We start from the raw sequence: 26,265 nt of genomic DNA, 5'->3' as shown, positions 1-26,265 counted from the left end.
GGGAGACGTCCCGGGAGGAAGCGGGGACGACCAGGGACGCCTGGTGTACCCCCCTGGTCTGGAGAGTCGCGAGGAGAATAGCTTCCTCATTGAACTAGGCTGGCGGCGGAGGCCCCTGCCATCCGACTCTTTGAAGTGCCTTTGGGCAACGCGGGAACGGCGCTTGTTCTGGGTCATTTGTCTCTTGATTGTAACTTCTGTGTCAGTTTTCCTTGAAATTAGGACTAAGATGGGACAGACCGTGACGACTCCTTTGACTCTAACCCTTAACCACTGGACTGACGTAAAAGCTAGGGCTCACAATCTGTCTGTCGGGGTACGGAAGGGCCCCTGGCAGACCTTCTGCACCTCTGAATGGCCAACCTTTGGAGTCGGCTGGCCGCCAGAAGGTGTCTTTAACCTCTCTCTTATTTCCGCAGTAAGAAAGGTCATTTTTCAGTCTGAAGGGGGACACCCGGACCAAATACCCTACATTCTCGTCTGGCAGGACCTCGTCCAGAATCCACCAGTGTGGGTCAAGCCCTGGATATTTGGCCGCCCTGAGCCAACTTCCACTATAATGGCAGTAGCCTCAGACCCCGAGCCCAACTTGCCTGTTCCCCCCCGACCTTCAGCTCCCCCGCCCCTCTACCCTGAGATAGACAATGATCTTCTTCTTGACTTCTCCCCCCCTCCGTACTCCCAACCTCAATCCTCTCCCCAGCCGGCACAACCTAACGTGCCACACGTCGCTGTGGGGCAACCCCCGGCGGCCGGTCCACGCGAACCGGGACCAGCAGGGGGAACCCGGAGCCGGAAGGGCCGCAGTCCAGAAACTGTTCGCCCCTCCGAGTCACGGTCTCTTGCCCTCCCCCTTCGGGCAATGGGGCCCCCGCCAGGAGATGACCAGCTTCCCCCTTTACAGTACTGGCCTTTTTCCTCGGCAGATCTATATAATTGGAAGACTATGCACCCCACCTTTTCAGATAATCCCTCTGCCCTGACGGGACTCCTCGAGTCTCTCATGTTTTCGCATCAGCCCACCTGGGACGACTGTCAACAACTGCTCCAGGTCCTCTTCACGACAGAGGAAAGAGAAAGAGTCCTCCTAGAAGCCAGGAAAAACGTCCCGGGGGCCGATGGGACTCCCACTAATCTCCCTAACCTCATAGATGAAGGGTTTCCACTGACCAGGCCAACCTGGGACTTCAATACCGCAGAAGGTAGGGAGCGCCTCACCGTCTACCGCCGGGCTCTCATTGCTGGTCTAAGAGGGGCTGCAAGACGCCCCACGAATCTGGCTAAGGTAAGAGAGGTTGTCCAAGGTCCAGTTGAACCGCCCTCGGTTTTCCTGGAACGCCTAATGGAAGCTTATAGGAGGTACACTCCTTTTGATCCAGCTTCAGAGGGACAACAGGCGGCCATAGCAATGGCCTTTATTGGGCAGTCAGCCACAGATATAAAATGTAAGCTACAGAGGCTAGAGGGACTTCAAGATTATTCGTTGCGAAACTTAGTGAAGGAGGCAGAGAAAGTGTTCCACAAGAGAGAAACAGAGGAGGAGAAAAAGGAAAGAGAAAAGAAAGAGATAGAGGACAGAGAGAACCGGCGTGATCGCCGACAAGAGAGAAATTTAACTAGAATTTTGGCTGCAGTAGTAGGGGATAGTATAGCAGAAAGAGAAAGAAGCAGGCAGACAGGGCACCTGGGCGACAGGGCAAGAAGAACCCCGAGAGGACAAGATCGTCCATTCGATAGAGATCAGTGTGCCCATTGTAAAGAAAAAGAACTTGACCGTCCACTCGAAAAAGATCAGTGTGCCCATTGTAAAGAAAAAGGACACTGGGCAAGGGAGTGCCCGAAAAAGCAACTCAGGAGGAACAAGGTCCTGGCTCTCGATGATTAGGGGGGACGGGGCTCGGTCCCCCTCCCCGAGCCCAGGGTAATGCTTCCAGTAGAGGGGACTCCCATCAACTTCCTGGTGAACACGGGAGCTGAACATTCGGTATTGACCAGGCCCCTAGGAAAATTAGGAACAAAAGAAACCATGGTTGTGGGGGCCACGGGCAGCAAATTCTACCATTGGACTACAAAAAGAAAATTGGACGTTGGGAGGGGCCGAGTAACTCACTCCTTCCTGGTCATCCCTGAGTGCCCTGCGCCCCTCCTGGGAAGAGATTTGCTGACCAAATTAAAGGCACAAATTCAGTTTACCCCTGAGGGACCTGAAGTAACTTTGGGGGAAGCTCCTGTGACTTGTCTGGTAGTCGGACTTGAGGAGGAATACCGCCTCCATGAAACAAAGCCTGGAGAAGTAGTTGCTTCAGAATGGCTTACCCAATTCCCTGAGGTCTGGGCTGAACAGGCAGGAATTGGCAAGGCTAAACAAGTACCCCCGATAGTGGTAGAGCTGAAGGCGCATGCCTCACCTATCTCGGTGAGACAATATCCCATGAGTAAAGAAGCAAAGGAAGGCATCCGTCCCCACATCCAGAGGCTGATACAGCAAGGAGTTCTAGTACCCTGCCGATCTCCCTGGAACACGCCTTTGCTGCCGGTGAAGAAACCTGGCACTGGGGACTACCGACCAGTACAAGACTTAAGGGAGGTTAATAAAAGGGCCCAGGATTTGCATCCCACTGTGCCTAACCCTTACAATCTACTGAGTTCCCTCCCACCGGAGCGGGTTTGGTACACAGTGCTAGATTTAAAAGACGCTTTTTTCTGTCTCCAATTACACCCCAGCAGCCAACTGATGTTTGCTTTTGAGTGGAGAGATCCGGAAGGGGGACACACTGGACAACTGACATGGACTAGATTGCCCCAGGGTTTTAAAAACTCCCCCACACTATTCGACGAGGCACTCCATAGGGACCTGGCCCCCTTCAGGGCTCGGAACCCCCAAGTCTCCCTTCTTCAGTATGTTGATGACCTCCTGCTGGCAGCATCCACCAAGGAAGCGTGTGAAGAAGGAACCAGAGAACTCCTAAAAGAATTGGGTGAGTTAGGGTACCGGGTGTCGGCCAAGAAAGCTCAGTTGTGCCGCAACGAAGTAACATACCTGGGGTATGTCCTGAAAGACGGCAAGAGGTGGCTCACAGAAGCCAGGAAAAAGACAGTAGTTACCATTCCTGTCCCCAAGACTCCACGGCAGGTACGGGAATTTCTGGGGACAGCCGGTTTCTGTAGACTTTGGATACCTGGGTTTGCCTCCCTAGCCGCTCCCCTGTATCCACTTACACGGGATCAAGCTCCCTTTGCTTGGACACAGGAGTGTCAAGAAGCCTTTGAAAAAATTAAAACTGCTCTACTCACAGCACCAGCCCTGGCCCTGCCGGATCTAACCAAACCTTTTACCCTGTATGTGGACGAACGTGCGGGAGTGGCTCGGGGAGTGCTAACCCAAGCCCTGGGACCTTGGAAAAGACCAGTAGCCTACTTGTCAAAAAAACTCGACCCAGTGGCAAGCGGCTGGCCGTCATGTCTGAGGGTAATCGCAGCGGTGGCTCTCCTGGTAAAAGACGCTGACAAACTTACTCTGGGCCAGCATGTAGTTATAGTCGCTCCCCATGCATTAGAAAGTATAATCAGGCAGCCTCCTGACCGTTGGTTGACCAACGCCCGAATAACTCACTACCAAAGTCTCTTGCTAAACGACCGTATAACGTTCGGACCGCCTGCTATTCTTAACCCCGCCTCCCTGCTCCCGGAGACAGACGGATCCCAGCCGGTACACTCATGCACAAACATTTTAGCTGAGGAAACTGGAACCCGGAGAGACCTGACAGATCTGCCCTGGCATGGGGCGCCGAATTGGTACACAGATGGTAGTAGCTTCATCATGGATGGAAAAAGAAAAGCCGGAGCAGCCATAGTGGATGGGAAGCAAGTAATATGGGCCAGCAGCCTTCCTGAGGGGACTTCGGCACAAAAAGCTGAATTACAAGCTTTGACAAAAGCCCTTGAGCTGGCAGAAGGAAAAGTTATTAACATCTACACCGACAGCAGATACGCGTTTTCCACCGCTCACATTCACAGCGCGATCTACAAACAAAGAGGACTCCTCACGGCTGCAGGAAAGGAAATTAAGAACAAGGAAAAAATCCTTGCTCTCTTGGAAGCCATACACCTGCCGAAAAAGGTAGCTATTATTCATTGTCCTGGACATCAAAAAGGAATGAACCCCGTGGCAGCAGGGAACAGAATGGCAAATCACACTGCTAAGAAAGCCGCACAAGGAACTGTCTCCTGTGCCTTATGTGAGCAACGAAAGAAACCCCAACCAAAAGAAGATAATTTCAGTCTAAACTACACACCAATAGACTGTGAGGAAATTGAACGCCTAAAGGAAAAAGGATTATCCAGCGGATTTGACTGCCATGGGATCGCAAAAACTAAAGACAACAAAATCATTTTGCCTCATAAAGAAGGTGAATACTATGTAAAGAGTATCCATCACCTAACACATTTAGGAAAAAAGAAATTGTGCGAACTAGTAAAAGCCTCCAATTATCACGTACTCCGACTACGAACTATAACAGAACAAGTAACCCAGTCCTGTAAAGCCTGTGTTCTAACAAATGCCCACCACCCGCTCGTAGAACCAGGAAAACGGCTGCGGGGAAACAGACCAGAAGTCTTCTGGGAAGTAGATTTCACAGAAATCGTTCCTGGTAGGTATGGCAATAAATATCTTCTAGTCTTCATAGACACCTTCTCCGGATGGGTTAAAGCTTTCCCCACAAAGTCTGAAACTGCCCAGGTGGTCACGAAAAAAATTCTGGAAGAAATTTTGCCCCGGTTCGGGATACCCAAGGTAATCGGCTCCGACAACGGGCCCGCGTTTGTCGCCCAGGTAAGTCAGGGACTGGCCAAACAGCTGGGGACCAATTGGAAATTGCATTGCGCTTATAGACCCCAGAGTTCAGGGCAGGTAGAGAGAATGAATAGAACTCTAAAAGAGACCCTCACTAAATTGGCTATTGAGACCGGCGGGAAGGACTGGTTGGGCCTCCTTCCCTTTGCGCTCCTCAGAGCCCGAAACACACCCGGACGTTTCGGGCTCACTCCCTATGAAATCCTTTTTGGGGGACCTCCCCCCTTGACCAGACCAAACGGAGTATTAGACCCCGCCTTAGATTCCCACTCACCCTCTGCTTTGTTTATCCACCTTAAGGCTCTAGAGGCTGTCCGCACCCAGATCTGGGACCAGATTAAAGAAGCCTATTCACCTGGGACTCCTGCGGTGCCACACGGGATCCAAGTCGGTGATCTGGTCCTTGTTAGACGTCATCGAGTGGGAACCCTCGAGCCCAGGTGGAAGGGACCCTACTTAGTACTGTTAACCACCCCAACAGCTGTGAAAGTAGACGGAATTGCTGCCTGGATCCACGCGTCACACACAAAGAAAGCTCCTGCTGAAAAGCTTAAGGATGAATGGAAAGTGAAAGCAACTGATAATCCTCTTAAACTTCGCCTGCGCCGTCGCCTCTGCCCAGAGCGGTAACCCCCACGCTCCTATGACACTGACCTGGGAAGTCATTTCCCAGGCTGGAGACACTGTGTGGAGCATTTCCAAGGTGGCCCCCCCGTATACTTGGTGGCCACCACTGCGCCCCGAGGTTTGCGCCCTCATTGCTGGTGTAGAGGCATGGGACATCCCGGAAGAGTCACCTGAAACGGTTCCCCAGGAAAAAGTCGTCTTTCAGAAACGAGCCCTCTCACAGGGAGTGTACACTAGGGGCCAGTACGTAGCCGACCTGCCAGGGTGCAGTTCCTTGGCAAAGCAGAGAAAGTTGCGGCAGGCATCGTTCTATGTTTGCCCCAGGGAAAAACAGTCTAAGAGGGAAGGTCGCCGATGTGGGGGGATAGAAAGTTTCTTTTGTAAAGCATGGGGATGTGAAACCTCTGGCACTGCCTATTGGAACCCCTCTTCCAGCTGGGACCTCATTACAGTAGTTAGAGGTAGTAAAGGTGACACCCTAAACATCACTTTCACGCAGAAAGGGAGGGAGGAAAAAGGCGGCTGGATAAAAGGAAAACAGTGGGGCCTGAGATTTTACGTTTCTGGAACCGATCCGGGGTTCACATTCAAACTCAGACTGAAAATTCAAAATCCTCCCTCTCAGCCAATAGGGCCCAACCCCGTCCTAACGGACACCCAGCCTTTACCCAAGCCTAGGCCAACACTAGTCCCTGTTACTCCTGCTTCCTCACAGCCCCTAAACTCGGACCCAACAACCCAGACTCATGAATCTAAAGACGCCCCTGCCCCCCCAGGGATGGAAAACCGCCTTTTAAACTTAATAGAAGGAGCCTTCTTGGTACTCAACCGAACCAATTCTGATATCACCCAATCTTGCTGGCTCTGTTACGCCTCAAGCCCCCCCTACTATGAAGGAATTGCCCAAAATAGAACCTTTAACGAAAGCGAAAGTTCCTCTGTATGTGCCTGGGGAGGGAGCAGAAAGCTAACCTTAGCTGCCGTGTCTGGGCAGGGCCTCTGTTTAGGTACCGTTCCCCCTGATAGAAAGCACCTCTGCAGCTCAACCCTACAATCATCCTTTACACGGGGGCGATACCTCGTTCCCCCTCCAGACACGGTTTGGGCCTGTAACACGGGACTCACCCCATGCATCTCCACCAGCGTGTTCAACAATCTCCAGGATTACTGTATTTTAGTCCAGCTAGTCCCTAGACTCTTGTACCATGATAGCGAGTCTTTTGTGAATGAGTTTGACAGAAAAGCTCGCTGGAAAAGGGAACCTGTAACTATTACACTGGCAGTCCTTCTAGGCTTGGGGGTCGCAGCAGGAATTGGGACTGGGACCTCCGCCCTAGTCCAAATGCCCCACTACTATACTGAACTGCGTGCTGCAATGGATGCAGACTTAGAAATAATAGAGCAATCCATCACTAAGCTCGAAGAGTCTCTCACATCCCTATCAGAGGTAGTCCTCCAGAATAGAAGGGGTCTGGATATCTTGTTTTTAAAAGAAGGAGGAATGTGTGCAGCCTTGAAGGAAAAATGTTGTTTTTATGCAGACCACTCCGGAGTCGTCAGAGACTCCATGGCAAAGTTAAGAGAAAAATTAGACAAACGCAGACTGGAAAGGGATTCTCATCAGGGCTGGTTTGAGGGATGGTTTAACAGATCCCCTTGGTTTACAACTCTTATCTCCACTCTAACAGGACCCCTAATAATCCTATTCTTCCTGCTTACTTTCGGTCCCTGCATTTTAAATAAGTTAGTTAGTTTTGTGAAACAAAGAATAAATACAGTCCATGTAATGGTTCTCAAACAGCAATATCAGCAGAATGAAGGGATGCTCTAAGATTAGAGCTATGTGCAAAAAAAAAAGTGGGGGATGAAAAGGTGTGAAGAAAATAATAAATATAAGTAAGAACTGGAAAATAGCAAACAGAAGAAAAAACTAGGCACCCTCCCTAACTTGCACTTCCTAAGAGAATTAAGCCAAGCCCTAAGCTTCTCTAAGTTCCTAAAGAAAGCTCCCGGCTAAGCACTCTAACTTCCCTAATTTACACTTTAATTAAGTGCCTTAAGAAAGATCCCAACTAAGCTAATTCCTTAAAGTGCCTTAATTTACACTTCATTCAAGCTCACTGGGAACCTTTCCACTTTTCCCTTTCCTCCACTCCCCCACTCCCTGGCTCCCCTTCCTTTCCCTGGGAACCTTTCCACTCCCCCACTCCCTAGCTCCCCTTCCTTTCCCTGGGAACCTTCCCACTCCCCCACTCCCTAACTCCCCTTCCTTTGAACTAACCACCACAATTCGCGGAAGACCCTCATTTTAAATTAGACATATGCCGTCAGGGGAAGGACAAAGATACGCACATGACCCCAGGGGCAAACACTGCCCCATCTGTTACACAGGGAAAACAAAATGCCTCTTTCCTGGGCTCTGACGCATAACTTCTTTTGTGGCGGGAGATAAGGAGAAATGCCTCCTTCCTGGCAGGTGTGTTCCCATAATATGTATAAACTTTTTACCCTATAAAAGCTTTGCTGAATGCTAAAGGGGGGCCGAATCTTCTCTACTCGGTCCTGAGTTATGAGATTCGGTCTCCAGCATGCTGAGATATTAAAATCCCTCGTGTTATTACAGCAAGTCTGGTCTTCGAGTCTCTTTGGGTGCACGCATATCCTGAGCCTGGAGCGGACTTCCCCTGCGGGGGAGTTCTTTCAAGAGTATCCCTTGAATCTGTCAGGTGTGACCCCCCCCCCCCCCAAAGAGAAAAACAAAATTTTTTTGTGTTTTTTTTTTCCGGTCACATTCGGCAGTGCTCAGGGGTTACTCCTGGCTCTATGCTCAGAAATCACTCTTGGCAGGCTCGGGGGCCAGTATGGGATGCCGGAATTTGAACCACCGACATTCTGCATGAGAGGCAGAATGGAGGCCTTACCTCCATGCTATCTCTCCAGCCCCCAAGAAAAATTTTCATCTCAGGAAGGCAGCTTATTTCTAGCAGTTTCCCTCCTCCAGATGAGAGGCCTGTTCCCACATCTGAGCTGTCAGCGCCTTGCCTGTCAAACCACAGGGCAGGCATGGTCCAGGTGTGTCCACTCCCATGGAAACGGCCAGCTTCCCTGGAGGAAGTGGGTAAGTCACCAAGTCTGGGGCCAGAGAATAGATGCAGACATAATCCCTGAGCATGGAACCTGGAATAAACTCAGAGCTCCGCTGGGTATGGCTCAACCCTTCCTGCCCTCCCCGCAAAAGTCCCAAAATCGGACCTGGGCCTCGGATTCTCCTTGTCTATGCCACAAGAATTGCTGCGATAGGGGCTAGACCAATAGCACAGCCTTGCACATGGCTGACCCAGTTTCGATCCCCAGCATCCTATATGTTCCCCCCAAGCCTGCCAGGAGTAATTTCTGAGTGCAGAACCAAGAGTTACTCCTAAGTGTCACTGAGTATGACCAAAACAAAATAAAACAAAAATGAGTTGCCAGAGAGTCTCTCTCTGTCTCTCTGTTCTCTTTTTGGTTTGGGGGGCCATACTCTTCAGTGCTTAGGGGTTACTCATAACTCTACACTCAGGAATTACTCCTCGTGGGTTCAGGGAATCTTATCGGATGCCCAGAGTGGCAGTCACAGCTTTGAAAAGAACGAGAAGTTTTCGCTTTTTATGAATGCATATAGTTTAAGTTTGAAGTTTCTCTAAGCTTACACGGCGTCCTGTTTCATGACCTTCAGAGCCACAAGCTAGCATTGGCTGAGATAAGAACCTGGATCTACTCAAGGAGGACAGTATATGCTCAAATTGCTCCTACTTTCTGTGATCTTTGCTTGCAAAATTGTTAGTAATGTGGAGTAAGAGTAAGGTGGCCACCCCCACCTCCAGCCCTTAAGGTAAAGAAATGGAACCTTAAGTTTAATATTGTTCTGTAGGATAAACATGTAACTTTTAGTGGTGGTCTGTTAAGGTTTTTTTTTTTTTTTTTTTTTTTTTTGGTTTTTGGGCCACACCCGGTGACACTCAGGGGTTACTCCTGGCTATGCGCTCAGAAGTTGCTCCTGGCTTGGGGGGACTATATGGGATGCCGGGGGATCGAACCGTGGTCTGTCCAAGGCTAGCACAGGCAAGGCAGGCACCTTACCTCTAGTGCCACCGCTAGGCCCAGTCTGCTAAGTTTTAGCAGTTGTCTCTGTGTAACTTTTAGTGGTGGTCTGTTAGGCTTTGACAAGTGTTTCTTTGTTTGCTAAATATCTGTCTTTTAACTGAGTTGTGCTGTATTCCTAAGTAATATGTAGCCAACGGAATGTTACTCCCACGACATATGCTGTCCCTTGGGGAAAGTGCTCTATAAAAACACTGCTTCAGTAACGGTTCGGGGTCTTTGCTCTGGGGTTCATCCCTGAGCACTGACCCTGGTGTCACCCTGGCACCAGAAACAGAACTCACCCTTGCAAATTTGCATGGCTTCTGACTCTCCTTGAGAGGTTCGAGACGCCGCTCGAGAGAGGGGAACTAATCCCCGCACCCCAACAGCTTGAGTTAATGCCAGTAGCTCTGGGCATCAAACCCGCAGCAGCCTCACCCCAGCAAGGGTGAGTTGATGCTCCTGAGCCATCCCCAAACCTCACAGATGGCTTTTGGATGGAGGGCAGCGATCAGTCCCAAGGCAAGTTCTGAGTGACTCAGAGTGAGGCATAAAGGGAAAGGAGGATACTGGGGACAACAAAGACTATCTTCACCCCAGTGTCCTTGAAAGCCTTGTATGTATATATATACACACACATATGTGTGTTTATATGTGTATATGTGTGTGTATGTGTGTGTGGCACTACTGGGTTTTCTGTTTTTGTTTTGGGGCCACACCTGGCAGTGCTCAGAGGTTACTTCTGACGAATAACTCCTGACAGGTTAGTGGGACCACATGCCAAAGAAGGAGATTAAGGGATCAAGAGTCAACTGCCCGCTAGGCAACCACCCCGCTGCTGTGCTCTCCTCCAGGCCTTGGGGCTCTTCTGGCTTTGTGCTAGGGAGACATGTGGTGCCAAGGATTAGACTTTTTGGTTTGTTTTTAGGGTTACACTCAGGGGCACTTAGGCTTAGCTGCACACTCAGAAATCTCCCCTGGTAGGTTCGGGGGACCATAAAGAATGCCAGGAATCAAACCCATGACCGTCCTGTGTTAGCCGAGTGCAAGGCAAATGCCCTACTGCTGTGCCATTGCTCAGTCTCCTTAGGATGAAACTGGGCTTGGCTGCATACAAGTCAAGAGTCTTACCTCTCTTATTTACCTTGAATGCTTGATAAGGTTAAATTTCCAGTGCTAGGTATGTTCCACCAAGCATTGCCAGAGGTCACTCCTGAGCAAGGAACTAGGAATGGTCCCTTAGTACCACCACATATGTCCCTCCCAATCTAAAATCACCACCCTCAAATAAAATCCACTATTTCATTTAACTTTTTTTGGAGGTGGGGCTTAGGTCCTAGCCGGCAGCACTCAGGGGTTACACCTGGCTCTTTGCTCAGAAATTGCTTTTGGCAGGCTCGGGGGACCCATGGGATGCTGGGATTTGAACCACCTTCCTTCTGCATGCAAATCGAACGCCCTACCTCCGTGCTATCTTTCCTGCTCCTCTTTTTTTCTTTCTAACTCCCCCCCCCCCACTTATCCTCTGGGGGTAGTCTTGCTGCCAATGACTGCCACGTGCACCTCACTCAGAGCCAGTCTCTTCTTCAGGACCAGCTGCCCAAGTTAACAGCCTAGAACGCAGCACTGGGGCCCTAGGAACATAGTTTTCTATTGTCTGCTGCCCATTTGGAACCACTTTGCTAAATATTCTTGCACCTAGCGGGACCCAATTTTTCTTATGGTACTTATTAAAGATCTTTACCCCAGTTCTGTTGATTCCTTTCCTTCAGGTAGTCACAACCTAGTACCACCAAGGTTTTTTTTTTTTTTTTTTTTTTTTTAAAAACAACCATGAGAAATATTTATTGGCGAAGCTGAAGAAAAGGGCGGAGGGGCTAGGTGAGCTGCCCTGCCTCATCCTCCTGCTTCATCCGGGCCATCAGCTGCTGCCGCTCAGCCGCCTGGCGCAGTCGCATCATGACCAGGCTCTCATAGTCCCTCTCAGACACCGCTGAGCCCTGTGACAGGCCTGGGTGGCTGGGGCCTGCTGTGCTCTGTGGCTGTCCTTCCAACCAGGAAATCTTCAAAGGGTTGTCAATCAGGCCCACTTCATTCTGGACAGCCAGCTCCGCAGCCTTGACAGTGGCGAACTCCACTAAGGCAGTGCCGGGCCTCTTACTGGAAAGTACCAGGTTAAGCACCTCTCCATACTTCTGCAGAAGCCGCAGGAGCACATCTCTGGAGTAGCCGCCCTGTGACTCGTCCTCCTTCTTGCATTTCCATTTTAGCTTCAGCTTGGGGGTCCCTTTGCCTTCAGGATCTTCTGCCTTCCCTTTCAGCCTCTGTTCGCGCTCCTGGCGTAGCTGCTCCTGGATCAGTCTCTGCTGTTCCTGCAGCTGCCGGGAACCCTCTTCTCGCAGGCGTTCGATCTCTTGCTCCAGTGTCCTGGTGCTCCGGCCCTCCTCCTCCTCCTTCTCGCTACCAAGGGTCTGGGCCAGTCGTTCCCGGGCCTCTAGGTCCAACTTCACTTTCTTCCTCCTCTCATCGAGTTTCTGGGTCCTCTCTGCTGCCTGCTTCTTGGCTTTCCTGACCTTGTCATAGGCAGCCCTGGCTGCAGCATCTGTCAGTACCTCCAAGGCCTGAGAAAGCTGGTGGAAGAGTTCCGCTGCTCTGGGATTGTCAGGATTCTTGTCTGGGTGGCAGGAGAGGGCCTTCTGTCTGTACGCCTTCTTTACCTCTTTATCCGCCGCCTTCTCCTCGATGCCCAGCAGCGCGTACAAGTCCATCTGCAAGAGCTCCTTGGCCACCGCCATGGTGCCCGGCCTTGCTGACCACCAAGGTTTTTATATTAAAACTATCTTAAGACCAACCATTAAGTTGGTGAGATACATTTGACATGGAATTGAGTTACTTCAGCAATATCCTGCATTCACAAAATTAACAATATTGTTTAAAAAGGCCAACTACAATAATTTGCAACATTTTCCACCCAATTGTCCATTCCAAGAAACTTTTAAGTCAGAGAAATTTCAACACTCAATTTTTTTTTCTCTTGACTCCAAGCCATTAACTAAAGAAAAGACTTTTTCCCTTAGCTCTGTCCCTCCGTTGATATGTAAAGGAGGCGCCAGAATCACTCTGCCTAAGCCCACACACCCCAGCCAGGTGAGTCAGAAGACAATAGCCCCTGCCCTGGGGGCTGGTGAATTCCTTTTTGCAGATTCAGATAGACTCAAGTTCCTGCAGCCAAAAACTTTTTTTTTTCCAGCCAAAAAGCTGCCCAGTTAGAAATGGCCAGCACCAGCTTCCATGTTTTGGATTCTGCCTTGCCCCTCTGTAGCAAGTCAGCCCCTGAAGAGGTTGACTGATGGAGGGATGGAGAATGAGGCCCTTTTCTTCCAGCTCGGAGCACGCGTCTGCCACCCTGTCTAGCCCCTGGTTCTGAGGTGAAACGGCGGGTAAACAGCTCGCAGTCAGGCTCGTGGAAATATTTGCTTTATTCTGATGGACTAAACTGAAGTCCAAAGACTCAGCTTCAGTTCCAGCCAGCAAAAAGCCCTCGCCTTCCACAGACCCTTGCTCTTATGTAAAGGAAGCTTGAAACAGCCGTCAGGCAAGGACAGGAAAGTGGGCTAGACGTGGCCCTCAAAAACACTGGGGTCGTACAGGCATCCATGACAATTCTGGGAGTTTCCTGACTGCCCTGTTCACCCACCCCCCTTCACAATTGTGGGAAAATGCCAGATGTCATGTACTTCCTAAAGCAAATCAATCTACTGTACTTTTCTATTGTTTAAAATACTATATATAGCTTGTAAGCTCATGGTTCAGGGCTGGCAGTTTCTAGCTTATGCTGGATTCTAGCACAGCCCCTGCATGCTTGTAAGAAAATAAACCCTTTGCTATTGCATGAGAGATTGTGGTCTTGGTGTCTTTGAACGGCGCATCATTCTCCTGGACTTAACACTTATACTCCAGAGTCAGGTCCCACCCAATGGTGGGATCAGATACCAACCAATGGTGGAAGCAGAATCAGGTCCTACCCTAGGGTGGGGGCAGAATGCCAGGTCACACCCTAGGGTAGGGCACAATCACCTAATCAGATTAGGGTGAGCAACATAGTAATCCCCCCAAATATTTACATACACAACACCCCTCTATCTGGCCTCAACTAAAGTATGGCAGGACAGTTGGGTGGTTGCAAAGTCCAGAAATTTTCCAGTGAAAATTTATCCCTGATGGCCATTGAGAAATCTGGGGCTTACAATCTCAGACAGTCTCTGCCATGTCCCAGAAGAACAAAGCAACACACAATTTATGACCTAAGGAGAAGTGGCATTCTCCCTAGTTTCCCTCCATGTTCAGACCAGACAAGATAAGATAGAGAGAAATCTCTGTCATAAAGTGCATGGATAGGACACAGTTCTAGGCAACAAGTCATCATTGTCATAATAACTGGATGAAAGCAAGAGTCGTGGTACCTAAGCCCTCCCGTGCTGCATGCTGACAGCTTTCCTGAGCATGTATATCATCAGGGTAAGTAACAGAGGAGGAGAAATGGCCTGAAAGAGTAATCCTTAGGTTAAGGCTAAGTCAAAGAAATACACGGAACACAGAACCACAAACAAAAAACAGACAGACAATGGCGCCCCACTGAAACCCTAACAAATGCATCCCTGACTGGATCATTCAGCGGGACTCAAACCCACGTGGGTGCCCCCCAAAAAAGTGGGCGCCAGATGCTGGGACCCCTGATGGGACTCGATCCCACTGGATTCCTTTTCACCCCAGGCGGTGACGCGGGACTCGAACCCACGTTTGTGCCACCCTGGTGTGACCCCTGGAGGACATGGGCATCCCTCTAGCCTCCTGCCCAAAGCAGCAGAACTGCCTCTCGTTTTTTCCCTATAGGGCTTCCCTGGAGCTCCATTTTCATTTCTAGGCCTTTACATATCTCGAGGTATCCCAGTGTAAACATGGGACCTGAGAAGCCTTATTGGCGACTGGTCATGTTAGTTCTATCCCGGCAGAGCCCCCCCCCCCAAAAAAATGTAAGGTTCCAGAGTAGAAGGACGAGACCACACAACTGGAATCAAGTTGGAGGAGTCGCTGTCTAAAGGTGCAGAACCGGGCACCACATAGCGAGCTATGGGCGGGCTGTCCAGCTCTTGATGCGCATAGGCCAGGCAGGAGACGCATGGGCCAGGCAGGGGACGCATGCACCCGTGGTTAATGGGCCGGGGAAGCACGCACATTGATCGCAGACATTTGGAACCCCACACACACAAAAAGCAGGGCCAGCAGCGCTCCAAGTCTAGGGGCCCATTCCCAACCCCGGCCAGTGGGCCTGGATAGGTTGGAGAGTCTGGAGCGCATGCGCCACATCGGCCAGGGGGGGACAACGAAAGGCAAGGCTTGGGGGACCCCCGACTCACCTCATTCTTGTGGTGCTGGCAGAAGTCTAGGCGCTCGGGAAGACAGCCAGGCCTGCAGCCATGGCTTTCAGCTCCAAGGCGCAGTACTGCTTGAGGGTGTTATTATGTTACTGATCCTACCCTAATCATTAATTGTGCCCTCCCCTAGGGTGTGACCTAGTATTCTGCTCTCGTCCTAGGGTGGTACCTCATTCTGCTCCACCCTAGGGTGGTACCTGATTCTAGGGTAAGGCAAACAAACACCTTACCTCCATTCCATGTCTCTGTCCCTGCAAGGACTGATTTCAGAGTGCAGAGTACAGAACCAGTAGTAACCCCCCCCCCCAGCACTGCTGGGTGTGGTCCAAAAACTAAAAAAAGTATTGTGGGGCAGAATGATAGTGTAGCAAGAAAGGCACACACACACACACACACACACACACACACACACACATCTCCGTCACCATCACATATGGTCCCCAAGTCAGCCAAGAATAGTTCCTGAGCACAGAGTAACCCTTGAACACTGGGGAGTATAACCCCCTCAAGAGAAAAAAATAATTTTTTTTTGGTTTTTGGTCATACTCGGCAGTGCTCAGGGGTTACTCCTGTCTCTATGCTCAGAAATCACTCCTGGCTTTTTCGGGGGACCATATGGGATGTCAGGATTTGAACCACGGACATTCTGCAGGAGAGGCAGAATGGAGACTTTACCCCATGCTATCTCTCCGGCCCCAAAGAAAAATTTTTATCTCAGGAAGGCAGCTTATTTCTAGCAGTTTCTCTCACCCGGCTGAGATGCTTATTCCCACATCTGAGCTGTCAGCGCCATGCCTATCAACCCACATGGCAGTCCAGGTGTGTCCACGCCCACGGAAACGGCCAGCTTCCCTGGAGGAAGTGGGTAAGTCACCAAGTCTGGGACCAGAGAATAGATGCAGACATAATCCCTGAGCATGGAACCTGGAATAAACTCAGAGCTCCGCTGGGTATGGCTCAACCCTTCCTGCCCTCCCCGCAAAAGTCCCAAAATCTGAGCTGGGCCTCGGATTCTCCTTGTGTATGCCACAAGAAGTGCTGCGACGGGGGTACACCGATAGCACAGCATGGAGGGATTTTGCCTCACACATGGCTGACCAGTTTTGATCTCCAGCATGCTGTATTTTCCCCCGCAATTTTAATCCAAGTCATCATTTCACCTGTTTGTACCTCTCTGTCTTCCCATTAACCTTTGCCAGTGTTATGATTGTATACATTTTTTAAATGCTGGTTAAACAGGAAGGCTTAAAGAATTAAAAGTTTAACAGCCCTTGTGGCCGGAGAGATAGCATGGAGGCAAGGCATTTGCCTTTCATGCAGAAGGTCATCAGTTCAAATCCCGGCATCCCATATGGTCCCCTGTGCCTGCCAGGAGCAATTTCTGAGCATGGAGCCAGGAAGAACCCCTGAGCACTGCCTGGTGTGACCAAAAACCACAAAAAGAAAAAGTTTAACAGCCTAAAACTTTTATTTTGCTTTTACTCAAATAAAGGAATTTTTTTTTTTGCTACTTGAAATTTTGTTCAGTATCATGTCCTATGCTAGAAATATTGAAATGATGGGAAACAAAACGGGACTAATTTGAACTACAGCTGGGCTCTGTTGGTGGAATAGTGATTCATGTCACGAGCTGCAACTGCTGTGGGGTGGCCTGTAGTTAAAAACTAAGACCTCAAAAAGAACTGTGACAGAATCAGCCAGATCTGTAATACTGTCAGGTATTGATCTTGCCATCTTCTTTAAAAACCGTGTCCCCACTCTCATTCCTTAAGAAAGCTGCACCAGGGGCCCGGAGAGATAGCACAGCGGTGTTTGCCTTGCAAGCAGCCGATCCAGGATCAAAGGTGGTTGGTTCGAATCCCGGTGTCCCATATGGTCCCCCGTGCCTGCCAGGAGCTATTTCTGAGCAGACAGCCAGGAGGAACCCTGAGCACTGCTGGGTGTGGCCCAAAAACGAAAGAAAGAAAAGGAAGGAAGGAAGGAAGGAAGGAAGGAAGGAAGGAAGGAAGGAAGGAAGGAAGGAAGGAAGGAAGGAAGGAAGGGAGGGAGGAAGGAGGAGGGAGGGAGGAGAGGGAGGAAGGAAGGAAGGGAGGAAGGGAGGGAGGAAGGAAGGGAGGGAGGAAGGAAGGAAGGAAGGAAGGAAGGAAGGGAGGAAGGGAGGAAGGAAGGAAGGGAGGGAGGAAGGAAGAAGGAAGAAGGAAGGAAGGAAGGAGAAGGGAGGAAGGGAGGAAGGGAGGAAGGAAGGAAGGAAGGAAGGAAGGGAGGAAGGGAGGGAGGGAGGGAGGGAGGGAGGAAGGGAGGAAGGAAGGAAGGGAGGAAGGGAGGGAGGAAGGAAGGGAGGGAGGAAGGAAGGAAGGAAGGAAGGGAGGGAGGGAGGGAGGGAGGGAGGGAGGGAGGGAGGGAGGGAGGAAGGGAGGAAGGAAGGAAGGGAGGAAGGGAGGGAGGAAGGAAGGGAGGGAGGAAGGAAGGAAGGAAGGAAGGAAGGGAGGAAGGGAGGAAGGGAGGAAGGGAGGGAGGGAGGAAGGGAGGGAGGGAGGGAGGGAGGGAGGAAGGGAGGGAGGAAGGGAGGGAGGGAGAGTGAGAGAGAAAGAAAGAAAGAAAGAAAGAAAGAAAGAAAGAAAGAAAGAAAGAAAGAAAGAAAGAAAGAAAGAAAGAAAGAAAGCTGCATCATGGGGCCGGGCGGTGGCGCTGGAGGTAAAGTGCTTGCCTTGCCTGCGCTAGCCTAGGACGGACCGCAGTTTGATCCCCCGGCGTCCCATATGGTCCCCCAAGAAGCCAGGAGCAACTTCTGAGCGCATAGCCAGGAGTAACCCCTGAGCGTCACAGGGTGTGGCCCAAAAACCAAAAAAAAAAAAAAAAAAGAAAGGTGCATCAGATCATTTGTCTGTTTTTGTCCTTGATGCTTATTAAAATTATTAAAATGGAAGGTTTCATCACAGGGTTTCTTGTTTTCATTTTCCTTTGAGCTAGAGAAACGGCACAAAGGAGTGCAATACATGCATTGTATGCCAGAGCCCTGAGTTGAATTCCCTGCACTGCATGGTCCCTTGTGCACTGGAGACAGATCCCAGAACACAAAGTGAAAAGTAACCCCCAGGGGGCTGGAGAGATAGCACAGCAGTAGGCATTTGCCTTGCATACAGCAGGCCCAGGAAGGACATGTTTCCATTTCGATTCCTGGTCCCCCAATGTGCCAGGGGCGATTTCTGAGTACAGAACCAGGAGTAACCCCTGAGACCGCTGGGTGTGGCCCAACAATCCAACAATAAATAAAGTTGAAAGAAAAAGTAATCCACCCCAAGCACTGCTGGGTGGGGCCTAAAACCTAAAACAAGTATGAAGGGGCCGGAGAGATAGCATGGAGGGAGGGCACTTGCTAGGGCTTGGGGTTCCTCTGGGCCCTATGCTGAGAAACTGCTCCTGGCAGGCTCGGGGGACCATATGGGATGCTGGGATTCGAACCACCTTTCTTCCGCATGCAAGGCAAACACGCTACCTTCTTGCTATCTCTCCAGCTCCGTTGCTTTCTTTTCGATGTTGTCTTGTTTTTTTTATTTTTTGGGGGGACACATCCAGCTGTGCTGAAGAGGATATTTCAGGCTGTTTACTCAGGAGTCACTCCTGGTGCGCTTAGGGAATCCTATAGGTTTCAAGGATCAAATCTGGGTCCGTCGCATGCAAGGCAAACACCCTACTCATTGTACTCTCACCTGTCCCAACTGCTTTCAGTAGGAAATCGGATCTTGTTTTGGGGTACTAGCAGCAGCATCTCCCAGAAATCCATCACTGCTAAATCCGAGGCGCTACCATAGACCCATTGAATCAGAATTTGCAATATCTAATGTTAAGTCCAGGAGAACGATGCGCCGATCAAAGACACCAAGACCACAATCTCTCATGCAATAGCAGAGGGTTTATTTTTCTTACAAGCATGCAGGGGCTGTTAGAATCCAGCATAAGCCAGAATCTGCCAGCCCTGAACCATGAGCTTACAAGCTATATATAGTATTTTAAACAATAGAAAGGTACAGTAGATTGATTTGCTTTAGGAAGTACATGACATCTGGCATTTTCCCTCAATTGTGAAGGGGGGTGGGTAATCAGGGCAGTCAGGAAACTCCCAGAATTGTCATGGATGCCTGTACGACCCCAGTGTTTTTGAGGGCCACGTCTAGCCCACTTTCCTGTCCTTGCCTGATGGCTGTTTCAAGCTTCCTTTACATTCCCCCCTTTTCTTTTGTTTGATCTCTAATCCTAGAGATCTGGGTTGTTTGATTAAGTGCCTTATATTGCTGCCTAGTAATCATTAGGTTCTATAGTCAGTAATAGCAGCAGGAGCACAAGCGGGCCTGTAATGGCAGACATTAGAGTTGTTAGCCAGGGGGACTACTTGAACCAGGACTGAAACCAATTGTTTTGAACCCGGAATTTTTGTTTTAGCCTTTCTTGAAGGGGGGTGGGTGATTACTGATTTGATTGGCCCCCCTTAAGAGCGCAGTTAATTAGCACACAATAATGGAAGGTCAAATTAAAAACTTCAAGGGCAATGCAAGGCATTTCTCTTGCCTGACCCCTTCCCCAGCTGCTTTTCAAAAAGTGTGATTTACTACTAATCTGGTTATTACGATTCAGTTCCAACTGGAAGGGAGCTTCCAGTATGCCTGACCGGTGGTTTTACAGTCCCATGCTGTCATCTGGTACAGTAGGTGATCTTCATTTTGCCCCGGTCCAGGAAGTTGAGTCAGATGGATATGCAGGGGGGGTCCTTTGTAGTCTGTCCAGGCCACTGACCATCCAAGCTGCGGGCTTCTGAGAAGTATCTGAAAAAGACTTATGAAGAGGTTTCCCGGGGGGTTTCTTACTTGTTCTGTATCTAAGGTTTTTTACACCTAGTGTGTAACAATTAATGATAACACAAGTTAAACAACAGAAATTAAAGCATTATAGCATTATTAACAAACAGCTCTGAATTATTTTTAGTTAGACTAATGCTTACATTTGTAATTTATGATCTGTTTCAGTACAATTAATAAAAAATGCTTTTACACCTAGGTTACTTTACTTTAATTATAAAAATTATTTTTCTCTCCACCTTCACCTTGCACCTTACTAGATATTTGAAAAAATTTTGGCTCCTTCCTTTGCATAAACACAATATTACTGGAGAAATCTCCATTTGGGGCACTCCCAATACTCACAGAATTTTTGAGGATAGGGTGGGGACACAGCAGATTTGTCACGTTACAGTTACTTAGGCTAGGCTGATGTAAGAACGAGTTGGTTCTCGGATGGCTGTTGTCTTCTCACCCACTGCAGGATTTTCCTAGAAGTAGCCTGTTCCACTCCTCTTCAGGGTTGGAAGAGACTCTGACCTCAAGTTCTTTCTTGAGACTGAGGGTGAGGGTGAGAGTGGTCGTGGCCAGTTAGTGCAGGTTCAGAAATCTCCCATTTCCTTTTTCAGGCCATTCATCTTGATGTTTTCCTGGTTTTGTTAGCCAGATGCCTAACGGTGCCTGCTTGTCACACCACCTTAAGCCTGATTATTTCCCCAAAAGAGGGCTTTGGGGTCCCCTTATTAATTTTAAGATTTCTTGTTTGCACGGGGATTACTCCTCATGCAGAGAGGAAATTTACCTGTTTGTATTTCATGCAAAGCAAACTGATGCCATGACATAAAAATGATATTAAAAGGTGCTAGGACGAGAGAAAAAGCAAATGTTACTTAATTTTGCACAGAAAATTCTAAACCTGATTATTGTCTGGAGGCTTTTACAATAAGATTTACAAAGTTCCTTGTGATACACTTATTAATATTCTTGGCAGTAAATAAATTTACATACAGAGAGTAGAAGTTTGCTTATTCTTCTGGACTTAGCTTAAAGCAGAAAACATATTAGACACCAGCTATTTAGCAATTTATATTTTACAAAATTTTCTGGCAGACTTTAGACCTTTTTTAAAAAAATTTACAATTAACAATTACTATATTTTAAAACACCTTTAAACTGAACTTTAATATTTTAAATTTTTGATTATTTTTTTAAAACCTTTATATATATATATTTTAGGTATTTATAATACCTCATTATTATTTCATTTTCACCTAACAACATATGAACACTATAACATGGTTTAAAACATTTAAAATTATTTTGCACAAAACATTGGCTAATTCCTGATTTAGAGGCATTTTAATAATACTAATAATAATAATCATCATTATTATCATCATCCGACTTAATCTGATAGTTTCTTTTTTAGTACACCTCCTTAGTTCCTTTTACACATTTTTAAATTTTTTCTTTCTAAATTCACTTTACAAATTTCCTTTAGTTTTACCAACTGGCTACTCTTTTTCAGAGTTTTATTTTTTTTCAGTATTAAATTTATATCTTTTTATTTTGCATAACCACATATTTTCCTACATAAATAATATTTGATAAGACTTTTAATTAAAACATTAAACAAATTTTTAAAAGCTATGCTTTAGACCAAAGCAAAACATAAATTTTCTTAAAAGTATTTTAAATTTACAATTTAGAGGAGTTATAGTTTTTAAAGTTTGATTTTTTTTACTCAATTTTAATTACTTTACTTTTCTGAACAACTTAGTACATTATTCAAAATGGTTTTTTGTTTTTTAACTATTTCAAACATAGCATTTTGCAGTTTCTAAAAATTTATTTTACAATTTTTTACTACTTTATAACTTATCATAGGTTCAAATGAGTTTACTACAAATATACCCTGTTTATTGATTAAAATGCCAAATTTATGACAGTGTCCAGAACATATTATATTTTAAATTCCAGTTACCAAGTTACTTAAGCTTTACAAGATGCAACTTCAGCAAATGAGAGGTAGGTATTGTAACCATTCAAGCACTACAGTATAACTTAAGTTATAAAAACCTTAGAGATATTAAATATGACTAATTTTACTTTAATTTTAAAAGGTCTGCACTTTATACAAATACCTAAAACTTTTATTTCTTTTATTTTTCCCAATTAGAAAACAAATTGCTAGAATTACTTTTATCTGACAGGACCAAATTTTCTTTGTTACACTTAGTAAAGACAATTTAGGCATTTTTACATTAAGACCTTAAAACTACATTAAATTTTATATTGTTATCTAGATTTAGGCATTTCAACAATATTAAGCGTTCACAAGATTAACAATATTATCAAAATGCTAACCACAACATTTTTCACACAGTTTTGGCCTTTTAAAATTAATATTATTTTTAACAGACATAGAAATACAAAAATTTGTATTATTCCCACATTACAATGCTGTTGGAACCTGTTTCTGAACTGATTGATAATTTCTTAGAGTTGGTGAAATTCCTTATGGCAGGTGGCATTTTCCAGTCTGTATTAGAACTTAGTTTCATCAGAAAAGTTAATTACAATAATTTGCAACATTTTCCACCAAATTATTCATTCTAAGAAACCTTTAAGTCGGAGGAATTTTTCAAAGAGATTTAAAGACCCAATTTTTCCTTCTGGACTCCCAGCCACTCCCAATTTCTTCTTCGATATGTAAACCAGGGGGGGGAAGGGAGTTTGGTAAGTCTTCCTTTCTTGGATAAGCTCCAGTAAAGAATTTTTTTAACTGACTAATTTCTTAGCTTCCCAGCCAGAAGCAACAAGACGGCAGCTCCCAAGATTTTTCTGATTTTTACCTTTTGGCTGAGGTGTTTAGTTACAAAGTCCAGCCCCTCCAGGACAAATTTAAGTCCTGCTGGCCAGCAAAGAGGCAGAGTTTGCGACCACCACCTTGCCCTGTCCCTAACAGAGCCTGCCTTGAAATACAAAAACACAACGAAACAGAAAATAACAAGGAAGTATAGAAATTGCCACTCAACACCAATTTTTGCACCTCTGGGAAGTTTTCCAGCAAGAGACCTTGGACTGAGCAGTCTGAGCCTGCTTCATGGTTGACTGAGAAAAGGCAATAGATAATAACAATCAAGAAATCAATTATCACACAAATTCCCCACACATTTTGCCAAGCACTTCACCACTCACACTGACCAGTCTTCACTCTCACGTTAAAATTTACAAATTTCTTTTGCTCTCTGGGCCATGCCCAATGAACTCCACACCTCTCCAGGACTGGAAGGGATTTTTCCCTCACTGAGTAACTTCCAGTTTTTGAAGAGAGAGACAGGAGAAAATGAACCAGAGAAGTGGAAAGCCAAAAAATAAACCAAAACTAAAAATGAGATCAAAATGAAATCAAACCAACCTGAAGGATCTGCGAAGGGCTCACGCCCACTTTGGAAAGCCCGGCCGGGACTTGCACTGATCCTTGGAGCTCCGTGGAGTCTCCTACGTTTGGAGCCAAGATTTCTGTTCCCTGCTGAGGAGGCCTCGCCGGACCTCCTCCCTGATGAGAAGGGCCCCACTGGCCACTTCTCCCTAGGGCTCCTCAATAAAACCAAGTCACACAAGACAAGGAGAAACAACTCACACAAAACAGTAGACAGACAAACAGAATCTGACCTAGGTCCCGATACTTGGGCAGTTTACCAATGTATACCCCACTAAGGGTCATACATACAGAAGGGCTCCCGAGCGTCCTCGGGATCCCCAAACTTCACTGAGGCGTCCCTCAGATCTGTGACCTGCGGCCCCCTAGACACGTCTGTCAGCCGCCACCGAGAACCCTCACGGGCTCGTACGGCAGTCACACTGCCCACACCAAGTGCACATTTTACCTCCTAGGCGCCGGTTTTCTCAAAACCCCGAGGTGAAGCGTTGATGTCCCTGAACAGGCGTGAATATCTCGCTGGGGCCTCCAAATGTTAAGTCCAGGAGAACGATGCGCCGTTCAAAGACACCAAGACCACAATCTCTCATGCAATAGCAGAGGGTTTATTTTTCTTACAAGCATGCAGGGGCTGTCAGAATCCAGCATAAGCCAGAATCTGCCAGCCCTGAACCATGAGCTTACAAGCTATATATAGTATTTTAAACAATAGAAAGGTACAGTAGATTGATTTGCTTTAGGAAGTACATGACATCTGGCATTTTCCCACAATTGTGAAGGGGGGTGGGTGATCAGGGCAGTCAGGAAACTCCCAGAATTGTCATGGATGCCTGTACGACCCCAGTGTTTTTGAGGGCCACGTCTAGCCCACTTTCCTGTCCTTACCTGATGGCTGTTTCAAGCTTCCTTTACACTAACAAGTGCCCAAGTGACTCATGTCTATTCTAGTTTATGATTCCTATGTTTGTTCTGGGAAGTGCATCGACCCCGATGTTATTGATCCTTCATGGTACTTAGATTTCAAAATCTTTTTAGTTTAGAAACTAAACCACTTTGACCGCTTTCCAGTTGGTAGGCCTGTTTTGAAATGACACATTCTCATAAAAAACGTACAACAAGGGGCTGGCTGGAGAGATAGTCTAAAGTATAGGCGTTTGCCATGCATGCAGAAGGTCGGGGGTTCGAATCCCGGCGTCCCATGTGGTTCCCCCATGCCTGCCAGGAGCGATTTCGGGGCTTGGAGCCAGGAGGAACCCCCGAGTGCTGAAGGCTGTGACGCGCAGGCTGGGGCTGGGTCGGCACCCGGGGCGCAGCTGGCGGGGCTTCCTGGCCGCGAGCCCGCCTGCCAGTCAGTCCACCAGTCAGTCCGTCCTTCCGTCCATAGGAGTCAGTGGCCTGCTTGCCGGGGGAGATGGTTGGGGCGGTGGCATGAGGCGCGGGGAGGCACAGCACACAGGACACTCGCTGGGATCGCCCCGTCTGCCATGTGGCCGGCGCCCTGTGGGGCCTAGGCTGGACCCCAAGGCCAGGCCCACCCGGAGGAAACTCCTGCTGGCCTTGCTGCCTGGCTGGGGCTGTTGAGGCTCACGGGGTGCCCCGCCCCGCCCGTCCTATCCGGTCCCGTCCTTCCTACGTCGTCGTCTCTCTCTGCAGGCTGCATTGCTTTTCTTTTCCAACGCTCCAAGACCCAGTAGACAGGCGCGAGGGGGATAGAGGGGAGAAAGCCACGCAAAGGCAAAGGCGGCGTTGTTTGGGTCGTCCCAGGGGTGCAAATGCCCCGATCCCAACCGAGGATTGGTTTTGGGGGGCACACCCGGCTCTCGGCTCAGGACTGGCTCCTGGCAGGCTCAGGGCGGGGGTCGGGTGGGGGGGACCCTATGGGATGCCGGGATTCGAACCACCGTCCTTCTGCATGCAAAGCGAACCCCCCACCTCGGCGCTCTCTCCCCGCCCCCCAGGAGCAGTTTTGAAACTGCCGCCGATGGCTGCAGGGGCCCCTTAGTGACAGTGAAGAGGGACAGGAGGCAGGCCGTAGTGTCCGCTCCCTGCCAGGACCGACGGTTTCCCAGGAGCTTCCTTCCTTCCCTCTTCAGTCGAGACTCAAAGGTCCAGTGCCTTTCCCCACTCTCCACCTCTCAGCTGTGCCCCAGAAAAGTGGCAGGTGCAGGGTGGGTGTCCTGGTCTGCTCTGGTCAGCCTGGCCCCCCTCCTGGTTGATACAATCAAGTCGTGGAGAGCTGGGTCACCGCGTGGCACGAGGACCAGATAGGACAAGACGAGTCAAAACAACTCTGCTAACTGACCGTTATCATGAAGTGCAGGATGGGTTTGACAAAATACTCTTTGCCAAGCCGCCTGCTGCAGTGCCAAGACAGGTAAGGAAGAAGTCAATGAAAGGCGCAGCAATTGCACCGCAGACAGTTAGTTGTTCCAGGAACTCTCTTCTTTCTCTGTTCGGAGGACTGGGACTGGGACTGGTCTGAACTTAAGTCTCTGGTCTTTATACGAAGAACTGTTTTTTTTTGTTTGTTTTGTTTTTTGTTTGTTTGTTTTTGGGGTCACACCCGGCAGTGCTCAGGGATTCCTCCTGGCTGTCTGCTCAGAAATAACTCCTGGCTGGCACGGGGGACCCTATGGGACACCGGGATTAGAACCAACCACCTTTGGTCCTGGATCGGCTGCTTGCAAGTCAAACGCCGCTGTGCTATCTCTCTGGGCCCGAAGAACTCTGTTTTGAAGTGAACACTTGGCAGCTTTTTCCCTCTTCTTTATTTTTTGATTATTTCTTGATGTGCCACAAGGTCCCCCAGGTAAAGGGTAAAGGTCAGTGGTTTGGAAGCTTTGGTGGTGGGAGAGGACATTTCCTTAACATCTGACATGCCTCCTAGGCTTCACAGGAGGGCTTTGTGTCAGTGCTGACCTGGGTTTCGTGGCTCTGCGCATCATCTCC

At 48.3% G+C, this 26,265-nt stretch overlaps 3 protein-coding genes across 3 annotated transcripts in view; 1 reads left to right on the top strand and 2 right to left on the bottom strand.

The window, feature by feature from the left end:
- The window catches only part of GORASP1 (golgi reassembly stacking protein 1), a 737,102-nt gene that overhangs the window by 151,779 nt on the left and 559,058 nt on the right, over nucleotides 1-26,265 (bottom strand). The window lies entirely within an intron of this gene.
- On the top strand, nucleotides 230-5,485 carry LOC125998186 (uncharacterized). Its single transcript, XM_049766463.1, is given in 2 exon segments — nucleotides 230-1,698; nucleotides 1,777-5,485. Coding segments are annotated over 2 exon segments (5,178 nt in total).
- Nucleotides 11,434-12,408, bottom strand: LOC125998155 (dnaJ homolog subfamily C member 17-like). The gene has a single exon (XM_049766437.1). It carries the CDS (start codon nucleotides 12,397-12,399, stop codon nucleotides 11,482-11,484), a length of 918 nt encoding a protein of 305 aa, XP_049622394.1. The 5' UTR covers nucleotides 12,400-12,408; the 3' UTR covers nucleotides 11,434-11,481.

Source organism: Suncus etruscus, chromosome 20, assembly GCF_024139225.1.
Source record: "Suncus etruscus isolate mSunEtr1 chromosome 20, mSunEtr1.pri.cur, whole genome shotgun sequence".
NCBI classification, from domain to species: Eukaryota; Metazoa; Chordata; class Mammalia; order Eulipotyphla; family Soricidae; genus Suncus; species Suncus etruscus.
Note: the sequence above shows the minus strand (reverse complement) of the source record. Positions and strands in the feature narration are given on the sequence as shown.

Bases quoted from the DNA above. Each gene is read 5' to 3' on its own strand.
- LOC125998155 (XM_049766437.1), bottom strand. From the start codon at position 12,399: ATGGCGGTGGCCAAGGAGCTCTTGCAGATGGACTTGTACGCGCTGCTG.